Source organism: Choloepus didactylus, chromosome 1 (genome assembly GCF_015220235.1).
Source record: "Choloepus didactylus isolate mChoDid1 chromosome 1, mChoDid1.pri, whole genome shotgun sequence".
Classification (NCBI taxonomy): Eukaryota; Metazoa; Chordata; class Mammalia; order Pilosa; family Megalonychidae; genus Choloepus; species Choloepus didactylus.
The window spans coordinates 92,258,815-92,279,676 of NC_051307.1; the positions used below are offsets into that span (position 1 = coordinate 92,258,815).

The 20,862-nt window shown below is 40.7% G+C and overlaps 1 protein-coding gene across 1 annotated transcript in view; it reads right to left on the reverse strand.

The window, feature by feature from the left end:
* SLC12A8 (solute carrier family 12 member 8) overlaps positions 1-20,862 on the reverse strand; it is a 139,567-nt gene that overhangs the window by 57,973 nt on the left and 60,732 nt on the right. The window contains exon 5 of the mRNA XM_037815469.1: positions 16,264-16,377. Within this exon, the coding sequence (XP_037671397.1) occupies positions 16,264-16,377 (114 nt within the window). The remainder of the gene's footprint in view (positions 1-16,263; positions 16,378-20,862) is intronic.

The window sequence follows — 20,862 nt, forward strand, 5'->3', positions numbered from 1 at the left end:
CGGAAACTAAAACAGTTTCATACATCATGCTTTTACATGCATTTTTGTCTTGTTTTATCCCCACAACAACCACATCAGAAAAGTGGAATTATTTTCCTATTTTATGGAAGAGGAAACTAGGGCTCAAAGAGGTTAATAAAAACAGCCCAAGGTCACACATTTAGTAAGTGGCAAAGCTAGGATTCAAACCTGGTCTCTGAAAATTATGCTTTAACCTATCTTCTATAATGTTTCAGGGTGCCCAGGTGAAGAGGAGTGAAGTGGAAAGTTTGGGGCTAGAAAGGTCAAGTGGAGCTATTCTAAAGAGAACCCTAAGGTTCTCCAACACTGGGGCCTGTATATACTTTAACCCAGCAATTCTACAACTAAGATTTTATCCTAAGTAAATAGTCGAAGATACGAGTAAAGATTTAGCCAAAAATGTTTATCATGCTTGTTTATAACAGTGAAAATAAGAAAAAAAAACCTAATGTCTAAAAATAGGGGATTGGCTAAGTGATGATATATAAGTGATGATATATCTTCCAATAAATACTAGTCACCAACAGAATAATACTGTCATGGGTATGTTGTGACATAGAAAGATACTTACAAGCTAAGTTTGGTTTTAGGAGACATTAGACAACAGAAAATATGGTATGAGACCATTATTGTTTAAAAAAGAGATGATAGATACATAGAAAAAGTAACTAGAAAATATTTTTAAATGTTAATGTTATTTCTGGGTAATGGAAGAACAGATAATTTTTAATATTACTGTTCATATTTTCTCAATTTTCACAGCAATTATATTTTGTATGATGATCATGTAAAATGAGGCAAAAATAATTGTAAGAGGATTTTTGTTTAAAACGGCATGCTGACTATAATTTTCTTTCCTCCCATTACCCTTCCCACCACAAAGCCTATTTAAAGGATAGTAAGGAGGATGGCAAATAAATGCCTATAAGCAAAGAGAATAGAAGGGAGAGCCCTATGTAGGTGAAAGGTTTCCACAAATGTCTGGGAAACAGAAAATGGAGAAAATGAATCAGAGTGAAAGGAAAGGAAAAGAAATCCTTAGACTGCTTCTCTAAAGGATCTGAATAAACTGCCTGGAGAAAGCCAGGGCTGCTAATTAGATGTTTACACCTCAAAGTAAGCCCTCCTCAAGCATCACTGCACTCACAAATGTGTTGCAGTTAGTCTTCCCATCAAGAAAGAGCCCCATCAGGGAAACAGACCTAAACACAAAGCGGCAGGGGAAACCACACCAGTGACCAAAGATCACCCAATGTATGATGAAAATCAGCAACAAATAAACAAGTAACTGCACAAGTAAAAATAGAACAGCCTGGGTTAGAAGACCCACATAAACAGGATACAGAAGAGAAATGTGAAGACAACAGTAATTAAATAGTTCCAGATACATACAAGAAGAATATTGTGTCTATAAAACAAGATGCTATAAAAAATAATCCAAGAACGTTTTGGAAACTAGAAATTAAAATATGATCACTGAAATAAAAATGCAATAAAAGATTTGAAAAATAAAGTAACATAAATATTTGAGAATTTAGGACAGAAAGATAAAGAGACAAAAAATTTGAGCAAAAAATAGGAGACATAGGGAGAAATATTGGAATTACAGCATACAGCATCCAACTAACAGGATTGCCAAAAAGAAGGAAAAGGAGGTGGGGTGGGGGAAGAACCAGGTAATAATAGAAACAAATTTCTCTAAACTGAAGTCTTCAGACAAATATTCCATGAAGTAACCAACACAAAAAATGGTGGAAAAAAAATCCACATCTAAACAAATGGCTGTGCAAATCCTAAATACTTCCAAATATAAAAACTGGACACTTATAAAGTAACAAGAATTAGACTGACATCAGACTTCTTCTCAGCAACACTGAATGCTAGAAAACAATGGAGCAATGACTTAAAAATTCTGAGAGAAAGTTGCTTTGAAACTAGAATTTTTGCAGGATTGCGAATTAAGTGAAAGCAAAGTTAAGCAGGCAAGGCCTCAGAAAACTTAACCACCCACATATCTTTTCTGAAGAAGATACTATAATACGCATTCCAGCAAAATAAGGATGTAAAACCATGAAGGAGAAAAACATGAGATTCAGAAAACCAGGATAGTGGTTGTGTATCAGAGAAACCAGCAGAAATGGCAGCAGGAGGGTGGAGATGCCAGGAGAGATGCTTCTGGGTAGGAACTGGATTCAGGGCAACAGATAGTATGATTAGCAAATGGAATGATTTTAAAGATGTGCCAAGTGCATTTTCTGGCAACAAGGAAAAAGAAAGGTTATTTGAAACTTCAGAAAAAATGAAAAACTAAATAAGAAAGGCAAAGTCTAAATTTGAAGCAAGCTAAAAATGTGACACGATTTTAAACAACTAATGAAAAAATAATCCATTTGGCCATATAATAGGAACATTCTCCCCTAAATAGCACATGGAGCACATCAGAATCATAGCAAAGGAGATGGAATTCTAGCTGACTACTTGCTCTTCGGTGAACAACAACTACATAGTCATAATAATGTAAATAGTTATTGGTTTTTAAACTTCTAAAATTGACCTATAGGTGAAACACAGAGGACATAACTATCATTACAAAACAGAATACAAATATTATCTACCTTGACAATGTGAAAGTAAAGCTCTAGCTAACAGCTATTAGAAAGTGAAAAGAGGGAAGTGACAAGGCACTAGTATTTTCATTTTAGTAGTATGGAAAACAAAAATATAGTCCCATGATCTTTCACACATCCCTGGCTTGAATGTTACAAGCTTCAATTAGTTTAATAAGAAATCTTGAAAGGTGATTGAAGCAATGCCTTCTGAGCTAGCCATTAAATTTGTCAAGAGATAAAGAAAAGGTTAGTGAGTGTTTACATACCAGTTGCAATAAATTTTAAGATAATGCTCTACTTATTTTGTATCTTTTCATCATAAAGTTGAATTTCTAAGTGTTTGCTAAAAAGAGCAAAGAACTTTTCAATAATATTGAGTTCTACTTTTCAGTTCCAAAGATGGTTGACTGATAACCTTAAGACAAAGAACATATTTTTTAATCAATTGGTGGGGGGCAGGGGGAGGATGATGACAATGACAATTGTGCTTGTTTATTTCAAGTTGTAAACTACACTTCTCACAGGATTTTGCTCACTTACCTGGTAATTATCAACTTTCTATGGGATACTTTCCTGATATTGTTCAGGTTCACTGGGTGCTGGCCCTCACCTGCCAGGTTGCATTGCCTCTCATCCTCTGCAACTGCCTTATTCTGCCCCCAGGCATCTGGCATTTTTATGTCCATTCATTCAGCTTTGTAAGATTACACTGCTATTTATTCCTATCAGCTTGCCATGCTGGTACCCCCTGCAGCTTGTATAGACCTTCCTTTAGATCATTTACAATAGTTAAAAATGAAGACCCATGAGAACCTTTCTGCTATATATGCTTCTGTAAAGGATAGTGACTGATTAATCCAAATTATTTCCCACTTCCAAATAGGGTCTGTATTCATAACAAACACCCTCTGCTTCTCACCAACAATCCCTTACAGTCAATGGTCCAGCCTTCTACTACCGAGCCCGCAGCTGGCTGGTGTGGAGGATGCTGGGATCCTGGCCAGTGGAGGAAGGGCTGACACTGACACAGGCATCGGCCCCTTCAGGAATGGCCAGACCCAGATGCAGAGACAAAGGAGAGAAGTGGGAAGACAGGCAGTCAGTTCCATCGAACCAAAGGCCCAGAGACTTTTACATCAGACACGAAGCCTCCTGGGTGGTTCCTTGTGGGGCAGAAGCCAGTCCCAGGTTGTGGCCAGCCCAGAGCACGCTTGTGAAAGTGGAGGAGCCGAGGTTACTCTGGCTCGGACACAAGGCACAGGGGCAGAGATGAGCGCAGATCCCGGCAGCACAAGTCTCCCTAGTCATTCTTAAGGTCATCCAAAGCCTTTCACGTAAAATAACTAGCATGGGCGATCTGTGGTTCTGCTAGCAAAGTGCACTCATGTTAGACTGGCTGCACTTTGTGGTTGTCATTTCCAGAATTTTACCCTTGTATTACTACACAAATCTTGGGCAGATGTTCTCTAGTTCTGGTGAAATACAAATGTCTAGCTCATCAGTCGGATCTAAAAAAACTATTTTGATTTAGTGTTTTTTCACTCATGCTTGTGAAGTATTACAGAGATTCTCTAGTTTGCTTTCTTTTGGGCTCTGGTACAATTTTAAAATATTTCAGTAGTACTCATGCTATTTCCCAGAGCCTCAGGGTCCAGATGCTTCAACTATTATATTAAAAAAAAAAAGTTCCACAGTTTAAAAAAGGTTGGGGAATCCTTGGTTAAACAAGATCAGGGAGGTTTTAACTGCAGAACTTATTAGTACCTTCAGTATGCTAATATTCACTGTCCGTCTCTAAGAAGAGGAATATAGCATATGATGTTTCCCAAAAGTTATTTAACCATTGAATTTGTTTTTTAAAGAAACACATCATTCATTATTAGAGTTCCAAGGAACACTGTTTGGGAAACACTGATTAAGTGTCCATTTTGTAATGCCATTTGATCTTCATGCTTTTCTTGGCAGCCTTCCTGAAATAGCTATTTAGAATCAGGGATTCTTAAAGCAGGAGGTGTCCTAAAGATCACCTACTCCAACCTCTTATTTTACAGATAAGGAAACTGAAGCCCAAAGAGGGTGATTTTGCTCAAATTTTCAAACTAATTAACAGCAGAATCAGAATACTCAGGTGTCCTGATGCCACATCAGTTGCTCTTTCCACCACGTTGGATAGCCTCTCCATTTCTTTCTAATACCCGTGCTTTTCTTAGGCTTCCCTTTCTAAAGCAGAGTTACTGCATGATTAATTTGGAGTTACCTCCCCCACTAGAAGGCTGAACTTATCTGTAATAATCAGCATTACGCAAAGGTTTACCCACTGACATTTCCGTCACCGGCTCCAAATCAGTGGTCGGTGCCTGGGCAAGGGCGTTTCCCTTCTCTGTGGGCTTTAAAGTGCCAGTTCCAGGAAGCAGACAATTGCCTTGCCCCCAAAACATGTTCTCCCTGTGTCAGGATGACGATATGGTCTGTACATTGCTACCACGTGACTTAGGTAAAACCTCCTTAATATGCTTAAAATCTTCTGACTTGGTCCTCCAACCGGGTTCTACGGCCTTTTAGCGTCTCTGTTATCAGAGCTTTAACACGTATGTAGGATTGTGTTGGCCATCACTTTACCAGCTGAGGCTCATGAGGCTAAACCTCCAGCATCATCCGCAGCCTGTGGTGCAGGGTGGATGGCACCATGTACCGGGGGCTTGGGGTCAGCACCCTGGTTCAATGTCGGGTCCCAAGACAGATGTGGGTGGCTGGAAGAGGAGATGATCTCTCATACATCTAGAAAATAGGCTTTTGGATAAAATGCCCAGTATAAAAGGCAAGTAACCACTTAATCACCAACATCTGCAAGAGAGTGGGTCATTTCTTTTTCTTCTGGCCCCCTTGGTCAACCAGAGCATACATCATTATTGAAGTCTTTACGTGTCCCAATGATCACAATCCCATTCCTTAACCCAATTTCCTTTTTTGTTCCTGAAAATGAGGATTAATAAGGGAAGGGAAAAAAAGAAAACAAAAAACAAAAACCCACCTGAGTTTTCCTAGGCTTTTCTGGGACTTCCCATAACTTTCAGTTGTCAATTAAAGGACTACTTACTCTTTCTCTAGAACTTCCATGCTTTCCCCTGGGAACTTTCAATCCAAACCTGTGCCTTGGGAAACTCTTCAGTATTTTCTTTCCATTAATAGTTTAATAGTTTCTCTGCTGTCTATTTTCTTTCTTTAGGTTCGTATTTGTTATTTTTCCTTTCCATTAAGGTGTAACAAGCCCAGATAAAAGTGCCTAAATCCTATCCGTTGCCTTTTTAATGAAAGAAAAGATTCTATTACTGTTTGGTGGCAATGCAGTGGCTCTGAGCCTCCTTTGCAAATGGGGATACTACTACTTCCCCTGCAGGGCTGTTGTAAACTTAGAATTAGCATTTATAAGGTTCCTAGTAGGTGCTAAATAAATGTCTGCTGTCACATAGTCCACCCAGGAAGGATGGGCTGCATTTCCTCACTCAGAAATCCCTTGGTTTCCTAAAGACTCAAGTCTACCTTCTTACCTTCCTTCTGATTTCCAAATCCCACTCCTTCCCCACATCTGGCTTACTGGTTTGTTTGTTCGTTTAGCTGTTCGTATAGAAATCTTCCATCCATTCTGTCCTCTATTCTTGGAGATAGAACTTGTCTGTCTCCAACACTCTCAGTGCCCTAGAAATTCTGCTGGACAGAAAGTGTCAAATAATGGGGCATTCAAATGCCAGGACTCAAGCAGGATTTGTTGGCTCCTGGGTGGGGGCGGCCCCAGACAAATGTGTATCCTCTTTTCCAGCATCCTCTCTGAAGTATGCACGAAGCAAAGGAGTTCATCCATTATTGTCTGTGTGACCCTGGGAAAATAACTTAACTTCTCTGAGTGTTTCCTCATTGTAAAGTAGGGTTACTAATAGAAATCATGGAAGGATCCATTTCTTTCGGGACTGAAACTTTCTAAATATACAAAGTTATAAATACAAAAATAGGAACAGGGCCTTGGAAAGAGCTCATGCAAGTGAGAGGTCCTAAAGCCTAAGTTTCATTAGTTTCATAGCAAATCTGATTCTTATAGAACCAGTAAGGTTCTATAAAATTTGCTTCTTATAGAACCAGTGAGGTTGTGGTGAGGTTTAAATGAAAGACTGAATGTAAAGTGCTCAGCACAGTGCTTAATGTAATAGGCTGTTATAGTGATAATAATTACTATAGAAATTTATAAAGTTTAAATTAAAATATAAGTCAATTGTATAAATAAAATTACAAAAATAAATATGCATATTATTTATGAAGCATCCTTCCTTTCCTCTGTTGCTGCACTCAAGTCCATAGGAATGAAGCGGGGAGAGCCTCATCTTCAGGCTGTCCTTACTTGGGCCTTTCTGTTCCTTGAAACTGGAGATCCCATTCTGACCCAGAGGGCCCTGGTCCTCTCACCTACAAGACACAACTTGTGATGAGACCTCAGGGTGGCTCAGGTAGCAGAGGAATGGAGGAGGTAGGTGATTGTTCCAAGAGGTCATGGTCAAGAGTGACCTCAGGGCAGTGCCAGGACAGAGCAATCAGGAATGAGATCTCGAGACAGCCAGCCAATCCAGAGGGGCCTGGCCGATTCCCAGTGCTTCTCAGGGAATGCCTGTGATTGGGATTCAGGCCCAGAGAGGTCAACAGAATCACAGAAATAGCACAGCTGTTGACCACAAAGATGACTATGGACATTCTGGTAAAGTTTTTTTCTTCTCCAAAATGTTTTTATGTTGCCTGCTGGGTGTGACCAACCACAGGTCCACAAATGTTGACTGTGGCCAAAGAGGTCTTTATCCCTTCCAGTGAGAGTTTGGGATTTGGAGACAAAGTTTATATGACTTCACAAGACTGGTATTATTCCCGGTGAATTTCCATGTCCTAGTTCCTTCTTGTATTGTGGCCCTGGAATCCTGGAGTGGCTGTTTGTATGTGAAAACCCTGTAGGCAAAGACATTTGTTTTTCAGGGAAAGTTTGGGGGTGTTGATTGTAGAAGGAAAATGCTTCAAGAAACTAAATGAACGCCGAGTCTACTCCAAGGCTCCAACTCCCACCCCTACTGCAAACCCTCCAAGTACCACCGCAGGGAGTGGTGGAGTGGAGTGCGTGAGAAGGACACACTTCATAAATCCAGAGACGACTCCAAACCCAACCTTCAACTGCTCTTCCCAGGAAGTTGACGGCCCTTGGGACAAAATATCTGAAGTAACTTAAATAATATGTCTCTGACCAGAGACAGGAGACGGAGGGCTCGGGGGACAGAGTGTTTGTTCTTCAAAACTCCTTTCCCCTCTCCACAGCCTGGAGGTTCTTCTGTTCCAGAAGAGGATGGCGTTGGAGACAGCTCCGGCCATGACTCACTGCCAGCTAATCCTTGGCAAATCTATCACTATGGAAACTGTCAATCATCCATGCTTTTCATAGCTTAACCAAACATCTGCCAGGGGAAAGCCAACTAACACAAATCACTCATTCCGCCTGCCATGTTTACATTTGAGCCCCTGGTAAACAAAGAAAGAACAAGAGTAGGGCAACCTTCCGCAGCAGGCTGATGGCCCACCTCTGTCACTAATTAGCCGTGTGACCTTTAGCCAGCCCTTCATAAACTCCTCTGTGCTCCTCTTTTCCTTGGTTAAATAAAGCAGCAGATCACTGATGCTCAATCTGGCTGGGCTGAGGGGTGAGGTAAGAAGCCTGTGGAATTGGACAAAGTTTATTCAATATTATAATTTTATATTTGGAATATTACAAACTATTTTCATATTTTAAGCCATCAAAAACAAAGCTTGGCAAATATTCTTAGGCAGCAATCTTTCATAAAGGAAGGACGAAACTGCCCCTCCCTGGTCCAGAGAAGCACATCAGAATTTCCAGTGTATGAGAGATTTTTAGTATGATTATCAAAAGGAATGTGGATTAAAAAGACAAAAATGTTGAGAGTTGCTGCACTAACTGATGTCAACTCGATCCAGCTCAAATCTGATCCTGGGTTACTGGGTGGCATCTTCAAGCCTCAGGCCACCGTCAATTCCTGGCTGGGTGGAGAAGCACTGGAGGAGGGCTCACCACCTCTCAGACCTTCCTTTCTGGGGCCTTGCAGGGTCCCCATGAGTGATGCCAGGGAGCAGAGCCCAGCTTCCCATTGGACCTGAAGGGCCCCTGTGGGACTCTCCTTGCCCCGAACTCCAGGAGCAATCTTCTGCTTGAATATGGGGGACACCCCTGTCGGGTGCCAACTTCATAAGCATGTGACCTATGCAGTCATGCTGGGCCTTGGTTTAATGCTCTGCTGTCACCATCCTGAAATTCTTAATAATTTTTGAAAAAAGGGGCCTACATTTTCATTTTTCACTGGATTCTGCAAACCATGTAACAGATTCTTCTCTTGACTCCCCCATGCTCTCCCCAGCCATTCTGCTGATCTTTTCTACTTCTTCAAACTTCAAAAATCTTTTGAGAGTCCAGGCTTTTGAAAAACAGAAGCCAAAACATCATATAGGCAAATTCTGCTTCCTCCCTGCCCCATAGCTCCCCAAGGCAATAGAATATGGGTCAGCTTCCTCTTGAATGGATGGGAAAGGAAAGGGGAAAATAGAGGAAATAAAAAATCATGTCAACATCTGAAAATACACAATACCAAGGCATGTTAGGGGGGCTCTGGCCTTTTGACATCTGTCCACTGTCTGTCTACAAGTCCCTTCTGCTCTCTGCTGCTTCTGAGCCACTTGGGGGAACCAGAAATCTTTGCTGAGGCTGCGACTATTACAAATTAAGCTGCTGTGAACTTCTGTGTACAACTCTTTATTTGGACACATGCTTTTGTTTCTCTTCTGCAAATAACTAGAAGTTGTATGGCTCCATGTTATGTTAAACTTTTAGGACACTGCCAAACTGCTTTCCAAAGTGGTTATACCATTTTACACTCCCACCAGAAGTATGAGAGTTCCGGTTTCTCCACATCCTTGCCAACACTTGGTATGATCAGTCTTTCTAATTTTAGATATTCTAACAGGTATGTGATGATATCTTATTGTGGTTTTGATTTCTATTTCTCTAATGAGTAATGATGCTGAGTATCTTCTCACAAGTTTATTGCCATACATGTATCTTTTTTGGTGTAATATCTATTCAAATAATTTTCCCATTTAAAATTTTTTATTGTTTTCTTATACTCAAGTTTTGAGAGTTTTAAAAATACACATACACACACAATCACACATATTCTGGATATAAATCTTGATCAGATATGTGACTGGCAAATATCTTCACTCAGTCTGTGTCTTGTCTTTTCATTTTCTTACCAGTATCTTTCAAAGAGTAGTTCTTAATTTTTTATGAAGTCCACTTCAATTTTTTTAATTCATCATGCTTTAAGTATTGCATCTAAGAAATTTTTGGTTGCAAAGGTCTTCCCCTACATTTTCTTACAGGAGTTTATAGATTTTGGTTTCATAATTAAATCTATTATCCATTTGAGGTAATTTTTTTTATATAGTGTGAAGTAGAACCAAAGTTCTTTTTTGGCATGTGGTTATCCAATATTTAAGCACCACTTGTTGAAAAAATCTATCCTTTTTCCACTGAATCCCTTTGCACCTTTTTCAAAAATCAATTGAACGTATTTGTAGGAGTCTTTTTCTGGACTCTATTCTGTTCCATTGGTCTATTTATCTACTTTACACCATTGCTACACTATCTATTGCTATTCCTGAGAGTTTCCATCAGGAATATATGTTGAATTTTACAAATGCTTTTTCTGTACCTGTGGAGATGGTCATATGATATTTCTCCTTTATTCTGTCAAACTATATTGATTGGGAACTCAGCAAATTACATTGATTGATTTCAAGTGTTAAAATAATCTTCCATTCCATGGATAAATTCTATATAATCATGATGTATTATCCTTCTTATATACTGTTTGATTTGATTTGTTAAAATTGTGTTAAGAATTTCTGAATCTATGTTCATTAGGGATATCACTCTATAGTTTTCTTGCAACATATTTTTCTTCTATGGGTATCAGAGCAATGCTTAGCCTCATAGAAAGAGTTGGGAAGTATTCTTTCATTCCTCTTCAATTTTCCGCAAGAAATTCTTTCTTCAATGCTTAGTAGAATTCACCAGTGAAGCCATTTGAGCCTAAATCTTTCTTTATGGGTATTTTTGAACCTCAAATTCAATTTCTTTAATATATATATATAGGTTATTCATGTTTTTTATTTCTTCTTGTGTAAGCTTTGGTAGCTGTGTCTTTCAAGGAATTTTTTCATTTCATCTAAGTTGTCAAATTTACTGGCACAAAGGTGTTTATAATATTCTTTTCTTATCCTTTTACTACCTGTAGGATCTGTAGTAATGTAGCCTCTGTCATTCCTGATAATGGTAATTTATGTCTTCTCTCTTTTACTCTGATAAGTCTGACTAGAGGTTTATCAATTTTATTGAACTTCTCAAAAGACCAGCATTCAGTTTCATTAATTTTCACTATTGTTTTTCTAATTTTTATTTAATTGTTTCCAGCACCATTTGTTGAAAAGTCTATCCTTTCTCCACTTAATTCCCTTTGCACCTTTTTCAAAAATCTGATCCTTATTATTTCCTTTCTTCTGCTTACTTTGGGTTAATTTGCTTTACTTTTTCTAGTTTTTCAAGGTGGAAACTGAGGAATTTATTTGAGAACTTTCTTCTTTTCTAATATATGTTTAATGTTATAAATAACTCTAAGTACTGCTTTAGCTGCACCCCAGAAATTTTATATGTTGTGTTTTCATTTTCATTCAGTTCAAAATACTTTCTAATTGCCCTTTTCATTTTTCCTTTGAAACTTGGTTGTTGTTTTTTAAAGTCTGTTGTTTAGTTTCAAAAAACTGGTGGGTATGAGTATCCAAATATCTTTCTCCTATTGATTTCTAACTTAATTACATTGTGATCAAAGACCATACTTTGGATGAGTTTGATCATTTTTACTTTATTGAGACATTTTTTATGGCCCAGAATATGATTTAGCTTGTTGAATGATCTATGTACACTTGAAAGAATTTAAGTTCTGTTGTTTAACAGAGTATCAGTTAGGTCAGGTTGATTGACAGGTGTTCAAGATTTCTATATCCTTACTGATTTTCTACTTATTCTATAAATCATTGAAACTAGAGCATTGAAATCTATGACAATAATTGTGGACTTGTCTATTTCTCCCTGCAGTCCTATCAGTTTTGTTTCATGTATTTTGAGCTCTGTTATAGGTCCATAAACATTTTAGATTTTTATGTTCTCTTCCTAAATTGACCCTTTATCACTACGAAATAAATCTCTTTATCCTTGGTAATATTCTTTGCTCATAAATTTACTTTTTCTGTATTTTATTTAGCCATCTCTGGTTTGTTTAGGTTAGTGTTAGCAATATACAATTTTCCATCCTTTTAATTTTAACTTATTTGTGGTTTTAAATTAAAATGGATCTTATAGGCAACATATAAGTGGGTCTTGCTTTTTTATCCAATCTGAGAATCTCTGCCTTTCAATTGGGGTGTTTAGATCATTTATATTTATGTGTCCTTCTAATTCTTTCATCTATCATTTCTGGATCAGCTTCAATTGATTGGTTGGTTTTTCTCCTTATTATGGGTTGTATTGTGCTGCTTCTTTGCATGCCTGGTAATTTTTTACTGGATGTCAGAAATTGTGAATTTTATCTAGTTGGGTATGTTCCAATAAATATTCCCAAGCTTTGTTCTGGGATGTGATTAAGCTACTTGGAAACAGTTTGATTCATTCAGTTCTTGCATTTAAGCTTTGTTAAGTGGGACCAGAGCTGCATTTAGCCTAGAGTTAGTTTCTACCCAGTACCAAAGTAAGTAAGATGCTTCTTAGTACTCTACCTGATATCCCGTGAATTATCAAGTTTTCCATTCTGGCTATGGGGAATAGATACTATTCACAACCCTGTGTGATATTTGGGAACTCTTACCTCTAATCTTTTGGGTGGTTCTCTACCTGGCCTTGGGTAGATTCCTCACATGCATGCACTTATCAGCACTCAACTGAATACTTCTGGAGATCTCCAGAGTTCTCTCTCTGTGCAGCTCTCTCCTTTTTGGTACTCTGCTCTGTGAACTTTAGCTGCCTTGGCTTCTCCAGACTTTCAGACTCATCTCCTCAACTCAGGGCTCCTCTTGGGTATGTATTCCCTCCCTGTGCCATGGCCTGTAAATATTCTTCAGGTGGAAAGCTGGGGCAATTGCAGGGTTCACCTCATCAGTTTTCCACATCTCAGGGATTACTGTCCTTTGTTTCTTGTTACCCAATGTTTTCAGTGTTGTTGCTTCATATATTTAGTCTAGTTTTCTAGTTATTTCAGGCAGTAAGGTAAATCTGGTTCCTGTCATACCAACTTGACTGAAAGCAGATGTTCCCTGGTTTGTTAATTTTAAATGGAAGAGAATTGAGTCAGTTTAAATACAGCCCCCTCACCAGGTGATGGGGAAGGGGTGGCATCTGTCACCTTCCCAACATCACTCCTTATCCACAAAGACACAGTCCAGGAGAGGTCAGAGGTGGAAGGGCTATGGGAAACCTTGCAGGCTTTGCTCAGTGAAAGCCAAGAAGTGCTTCGCAAGGTTTTGGCAAAGGCTCTCTCCATCACATGCTGGACTTTCTGGAAAGCAACCACTGATGAACACTATTGTGGGTGCTGATAGCAGAAATGAGTGCCCTGCAGATGTCTGCTCGTTTCTTCCTAAAACACTGTTCTGATCATATTACTCTCCCATGATCAACTATATCAGAATGCCAGTTTAGGGCCATAAAAAACTGGAACCAACATACTTTTCTAACCCAGGATACAGTTTCTCTTACTATCTTTTTGAACCCTGCCCTCAAATTGGCTCTGCAATTCACTCCCCACCCCAAATGCACTTTACAGTTTCCTAATCCATTTCCCCAACCTGGAGTGCTTCTCTCCTCCTCTCTCCAGCCTCACTCACTTTCAAAAAACCCAACTAAAGTCTCTACTTACTACCCTTTCTACAGAAGTTAGTGTCTATACTTTTTACCTGGCATTCATTCACACTAAATACTGACAATTACTTATCTCTTGTATTATTTAACCCTTAAAATCTTTCAATGTATTCTACCAACACTGAATGTTAGACATTGAGCTAGAAGTTGAAAATACAAAAATAAATAGAAAAATAAATAAATAAATAGAGAACCCACAGCTTAATATTCTAGTGTTTCTTTGTTTTCTCCTCCCCGCTAGACTATACAATTACTTAGGGGGCAGGGATTTTGTTCTCTACTGCTTTATATTACCAACAATTCCAAATCTATAGCAGCTCTTTACTAGAAGGTCCCAACAAGTATCTACTGACTGACAGAATTTGGAGAGTCAGTTGACTGACTTCTATAGTAAAAGAAGGTTGTTATTCACTAGTCAAGAGCACATGTAAAAAGAACAGCATTAAAATGCTTGGACGTGTCAGGTAAATTTGGCTGGAAATTCTAGGGGGTAAGATGCAAATTTGGTCCAGGTGACATCAGGACCATATGACTCTGTCTCAGCCTTACTACTACAAAGTCTAATTGCAAAGATTTCCAAAAACCAGAGAAACTAGATCCAATCAAGACTCAATCATTAAGGAGGAGGTTCTGTTTCCAGTAATGGCAGAGTAGCTACTATTGGACAATCCTTTCACAGATAACAAGTATAAATTCTGAAAAAAATATTTTAAAAACAACTACCTGAATGACCACAATCAGGTAAAAACCAGAGGGCAGGTTTATACTTGGAAGAAAAGGACACACTAAGTGAGTTTCTTGCTTTGTTTTGTATTGTTTTGTTCCATTTTTTATAGCTTTTGTCTGAAGGCCAGGTGGCACCATGCAGGAGGCCCAAATTCTGACAGAAACTTGCAATTTTACTGGCTTGAAAAATTAAAGGACAGCATTCAGGGCTACCAGAGAAGCTAGAAAGTAAGGGGAGAAATCCTGGGAAAGAGAGAGGAGCCCAAGATTCTATGTATAAACTCTGTCCCTACCTCTGGCTGATTCCAGAAACACACTAGTATGGGACAAATTCCAAGCAGCCCAGCTAAGGATAAAAAAACTGAATGGAGATTTCAGCTGCTCTCCACCACAGGGGATACAGAGTTTGTAATGTGAGTCCAGCTAAACAAAAAAGGAAAGACGATTCTTCTGCTGAATATATAGCATAATCCAGAGTCTGTACAACACAGTAATCACTAATGCCCAGAATGCATTCCAAAATTCTCAGACACATGAAAAAACAGAAAACATGACCTGAACCCATGAGAAAAGGCATTCAATTGAAACTATCCTGAGCTGACCCAGATATTGAAATTAGCAAAGATATTTAAAGCAGCTATCATAACTATGCTCAAGGATGTAAAGGAATATATGCTCTTAATTAATGAACAAATAGAAATTCATAATGATGAATTTTTCATCAGAGAAATAAAACTATCAAGAGAATCAAATGGAAATTTTAGAACTGAAAAAAATTATCCATTAAATAAATTTACTGGATGGGCTTAACAGCAAATTGGAAATGACAAAAGAAGGAGTCGGTGAACCTCAAGATGGATCAATAGAAACTAACCATTACAATGAACAAAGGGGGAAAGACAATATTTTTTTAATTAAGAAGGTTAGGGAGGGAGAAAAATGGTTTGTCAAAACCCACATGTAATCCACAAACCTTATGCTACAGAGGGGTTTTAGCCCCTACTTCCACAAAACCTTTTCTAAGAATTGAATCAATGAAGCAAAATTGCTAGTTTTGCTTTCCTCCTCTTTCTACCCCCAATCCTATTAAGGGAGCTGATAATGAGTAAGGAAATAGCCATATGTAGAAAGCCAGAGGGAAGAGGAGAGGAAGAAAAGGAGATAAAATCAGCCACACAGGTTATCAACACAGCCTTGATCAAGATGGAAATGTTGGTCGGGGTCTTGTGCCCTGGGGACAAGCTCAACCCTTAGCAAACAGTTTTTCCTGTGGATCAGCTGGTCAACATGCTTTCTTACTGCATTCCAGGCCAGTTTGCCAAGCCCTCTAGGGACCTCAGCTTTCAAAGGCTCCTCCGTGGCCACTGGGGAGAAGAGTGGAGAAGGGTAGGGTAAGGAGCTTCTGTCATTGTCCATGGTATCCTGATTTAATCTGCATCCAGTTTATCAAGGAAAGAAAATAGCATTTCTCTGACCCCTAGGAAAAGATGCACAACCGGAGGTAAGGAGAATGGGGGCTCCAGACCAGGTATGTCTTCATTCCAGCTTGTCCTGCAGAGAAATTCATCCCGTTCAACCCTAAGGGAAACAGTCCCCCTACTAACTTGGCCAAGAGGTGTCAATACCTAAGGAAGGGTAAGGAAGAGTAAATCATGCTGGGAGTCTTCAGGAATCATAAAAGCACATTCTCTGTAAAATAATAAATTCTTAGTCACGGCTAAGGCCAGCTCCTACAGTCAGACACACATCCTAAGAGTACGTGCAGGGCAATTACGATACTAAGTTTGGAGAACCAAGCATTTATATCCCCAAAATGAGAGTGAAAAAGAATCCAAATTACAGTACCTGTAGCTGCTGGAAAGAATACCCCAAAGACGGTGAAGAAAGACTCTCCAGGGCTATAATCTGGCAGAGTATTGTTCTGTAGCAGTTCTGGTGAATATCCAACAAAACCATGCTCTGAAATAATAAAAAGAGCAAAGTGGATAAAGTGGTAAGCTATAGCACAGATGTCCCTAGATTATTGTTTTATGTAACTTTAAAGTGTGTGTGTCTGTGTGTGTGTGTGTGTGTGTGTGTGTGAAAAAGAAAGAGAAGAGAAGAGAGGGAGAGAGGGAGAGAAGGAGAGGGAGAGGGGGCAGGAGAGAGGGAGAGAGACAGAGAGAGAGAGAGAGAGAGAATTTTTAATTGGTGTTTGCAAGTTACTTCCCTGCTCAAAAACTTTCCATGGGATCCTATTATCTAAAGAATAAAGTTCAAAATTCTTACGATAACTATCAAAGCCCTGCACAAGCTGGCAACAACTTAACCATTTCCAAATCATCCTATGCTTTTCCCCCTCCCCAACAGTCTCATAAATGACTATTCCCGAGAACACCACTAATATCCATCTCTGTGTCTTTGCTCAGGTTGTGCTCCTATCTTCCAGACCCTACTCCCACAACTCTCAGCATCAATATTCTATTCACTCTTTAAGCCCAGCTCAGACGTTTCTTCCTTTGGGTTTTACAACTCCCTAACCAGAAACAGTTACTCCCTCCTAAGTGTTCTTGGTACCATGATTAGCCATATTGGATCTTTCCCCAACTAGACTATGAGCAACTTGATGCAAAAAATTCATTCTTACACATCTCTGTCCCCTAGAGCCAAGCACTGCACCTGGCACATGGTAGGTAGGTTGCAAATATGGGTCCCATTGAACAGAATCTCTTGGCTCTCTCAGCTAGGGGTACATCTCACTTCCAAGATTTCAGGTTGGCTTGTTCACAGACTACTTTATATCAGAAACATCTCGGATCTGAATTCTTCAAAGCATTTTAGATATTTTTACATTGACTTTAACAGGGTTTTTCAAATGGATTCAAGTCTATAGGCACTTTGCTTCTCTGCAGAAGGTCACTCTGAACAGCACCTATGTGCAAGCTAGTATAGTGGGCTCTGGAATTTACAAATAAAGGTCAAATGTTTTTGGACTCAGTCACACCCAAGATATCCAGCCTTTGCTTTTGAATGTCATCTCTGAGAATGAGTTGGTTTGTTCCTGTTAACTCTAGCCTAGGAGAAGCCAACCTTTTCCCTCAGCCCCTGCAATCGAGTAGGATGGGAATTCAGCTTTCATTGAACAGCTGACCCCTAAGACAGTGGTGACATAATCTGCTTGTCTCGACTTCCACCCACCTCAGGGCTTAGCTTCAACCTAAGCTTCCCTCCACAAAAGAGAATTCCTGCTACACTGATGAGTCCGGTGAGATCGCCCGGGCCTCTCACCACTTCCAAGATTTGTAACTTCATAGGAAAAATATTTTTCAAAAAAAAAAATAAAATTAAAGCTCAGTGAAGCACAAGGGACCCTTGGGAGTTCAGTCAGGACTTAAAATCACTGTCAATTTCTTTCTTTTGCCTGAACACAAAATTTGTCCTGGGACGTTAAATCCCAAGTACTGTGCAACATTTCTGAACGGTTTGGCATCTTCACAAATGGTCCTTTCCTCATTAACAAACAAGCCATAATAACTAAGTTAACTTTAGCTTACCCGCTGGCTGACCCCACTGACCAGCCTTTTTGAGGAGAAAACCAGCCCAGCCTGCCTTGGAACCGAGCTCAGCCAAGCTGGAAAGCTGTATGGGTCTGAGAGCACATCTGAGCGGAGGCGAGGCCACGCAGGGCATAAACACTTCATCAGGCTCCATTAATCTCTACAACCCCAGAGGTAGCCCTGACAGAGGGGAGTATTTGTCACCAGGCCCAGAGGGCTTGTCATGCTCAGCCTGGACACCCAGAGGGATTTCAGGCCCAGCAACTGAGTCACTGAGAGGCTTTCTCTCCCTCCGTCCCACCAACGAGACCCACAGGCTGAGAATGAGTCACTTGGCTCTCATGCGGCCATGGGAGGAGGCCTGCCTCAGTGGCCCAGTCTATGCAGGAGCAGTGATGCATGCAGCCCTCACACACCCACACACGCATGCTCACACCGACGCTGCTGCTGACCCTTCTCCTCCCAACTCCAGGTCTGAATCTTTCTCAGAGAAATGACCTTAACTGTGGAAAGAACCTTATGGACAAAATTCATAAACATAAGCATGAACTTTACGTTTGTCAATGTTTTGTTTACAGTAATTTAAATTGGGGGTCTAAATATCTAACTATGAGGGACTAATGTATTTTAAATCTTTATAAAAGAATTTGTAGTACCATGGAAAACTGTCCACATTATATACGATATAATGTTAAGAAAGCTGGATACCATTTATAGTATATACATATATATTTTAATTCTATCTTATACTTAAAAGACTAGAAGGAAATATAACAAAGTATTAACTGTGGTTGCCTGTAAAATACAATTATGGGCAATTTCTTTTTCTTTTTTTTTTTTTTTTCCGAACAAATTTTCTACATTTTCTTTAAAGAGCATAATCCATTTATTTAAAAAAAAAAAAAAAGAAAAAATCTCTTTTAAGAAAGCGAACAAAGCAGCCCACAACTGAAACCCCAACTGCTCCAGGAGCTTTTCTTTATATGAGTATCTTTTCTTTCTTTCCTTTTTCTATTTATGTTCTCCCTGCTTCCCAAATGATTTGAAGTAGTTTATGAGAAAAACATCGGTAAGATAGAGCTAATACTATAAGGAAGTCATGGTGGGGGAGAAATGGAGCACTAAGTAAGAGGGGAAGGAGTTCAGGTCTGCCGGCTCTGAAAAAGGCTCGGAAGGCTTTGAGGCAGGATCCTGAAGTGGTAACCCTCAAACTGGAATTTGGGGCCTAGAGAGAATTTTCTAACCTTTTTGACCAAGCCCATTGAGGCAGGACACTGGCCTCCAGGCCCATCCCTCACCCATGCCACTCCTCAGGCCCTCGTGCCTCAAAAGGCTCCACCCTCCCACCTCGGGGGGCCCCCATTCCAGGGCCGCCCCCCACAGAGGCTTGGCTCCACTGGTCCTCACTCCTCACCGTGCTTCCCAGACCCAAACCCAGTGGTCCAGCTGGACCTCAAACTAATGCAGGGCAGGTGAACCGATCAGGCACTGACATCCCTGACTGGCTCTCACTTACTAGTTGAGGCACAGTGTGAGGTCAGCTGGCCACACCAGGGCACAGGGTTGAGGCAGACACCCCCTGCCATGGCCTCTGACCATGCTCGTGAGGCCTGCCTTGCTGAACTTCCAAACCAGGGCTCCTAATTCTTTTGGTCATGGATCTCTTTGAGAATCTGATAAAATCTGTGGGCTCTCTCCCCTTAGACACCATATTTTGCATACCATATGAGTTCCCAGACCTCTGAAGCTTGTCTCAGGGGAGGGCACAGACCCTGCATTCAACTCCAACTTCCCAAACCCCGACTGCCACCATGTCCCAACTCCAAGTTGACAGCAGACCTAAGAGTGACATCGCCAACAATGCTTTTGTACTGCGGTTCCCGCCAAGCAACGACCAGTCTCTCCCTGTGTGCACACGGAGTGCGCAGGTCCCCCCAGGACATCACAGGGCAACCTCCGCTCTGAAAATAATGATGCGTGACCATTTCTCGGGGACCTCCTGTGCACCAGTCACTGCACCAAGTCCTTTATGACGTCACCCTCGACCCTCACAACCATCCTGCAAGGTAAGAAGTGAGAGTGGGGCTCATCCAAGGTCACCTAGCCAGACCTGCCTGGTGTAAAAATCCCACTCTTTCTGCCTCTCCATATTCCTCCTGTCTGGTGGGGCCAGGGCTCTCTCTCCAGGATGCCTGGCCCCAGGTCCCGGGCATTGCCCTCCCTCACAGAAAGATGCACGCAGCACAGGCTCCCCTTCGGCCCCAAGAGGTCACAGCATCCTCCCTCCTTCCACCTGCAGAGGGCAGGCAGAACCCCTGCGGAACCTGGGGGGTGTGCTGTTGGCTGGGGCTTGCACAGCTGGGGGAGGCAGAGCCAGCCTGGCACCCAGGGCTGTCAGATTTCAAATTTTTCCAGCTACTACTCTCTGTAATTTATCCTGAAGTTGTTTTCCCAGGGATTTCTAAAGCTTCTGTCTTGGCCTCAAAAGGGTCTCTTGCCTCCATGGGCCTTTCCTCTGCTGGTAAAATAGGGGATTGGGCTAGGGCCCTCTTAGCTCCCACATCTTCCAAATATGAGGGGCTTTGGGCTGCCCAGTGACTGCAGCTGCTGCATCTGAATGTATCTGGAGTTTGACCTGAACATCTGTTTCTGCATGCAAGGAACAAAAATACTTTGGTCCCATTTGAGCTGTGCAGTTTTAGGAAGACCAAAAACAGAAGAGAGAGAGAGAGAGAGAAATCTCTAGACTGAGGCAGGAACTGGTAGAGGGAAAGTACTTGAAGGCCTGTGTGCAAGAAGGGCTTGCCCTTTCCACGCAGAATCTGGGTAACGCCTGCTTCTTGAGATGCTGCCAGTGGGCTGTGGTCTGGGGGGGGTCTACCCGTCTTTCCCCAAGGGATGCTTTTGG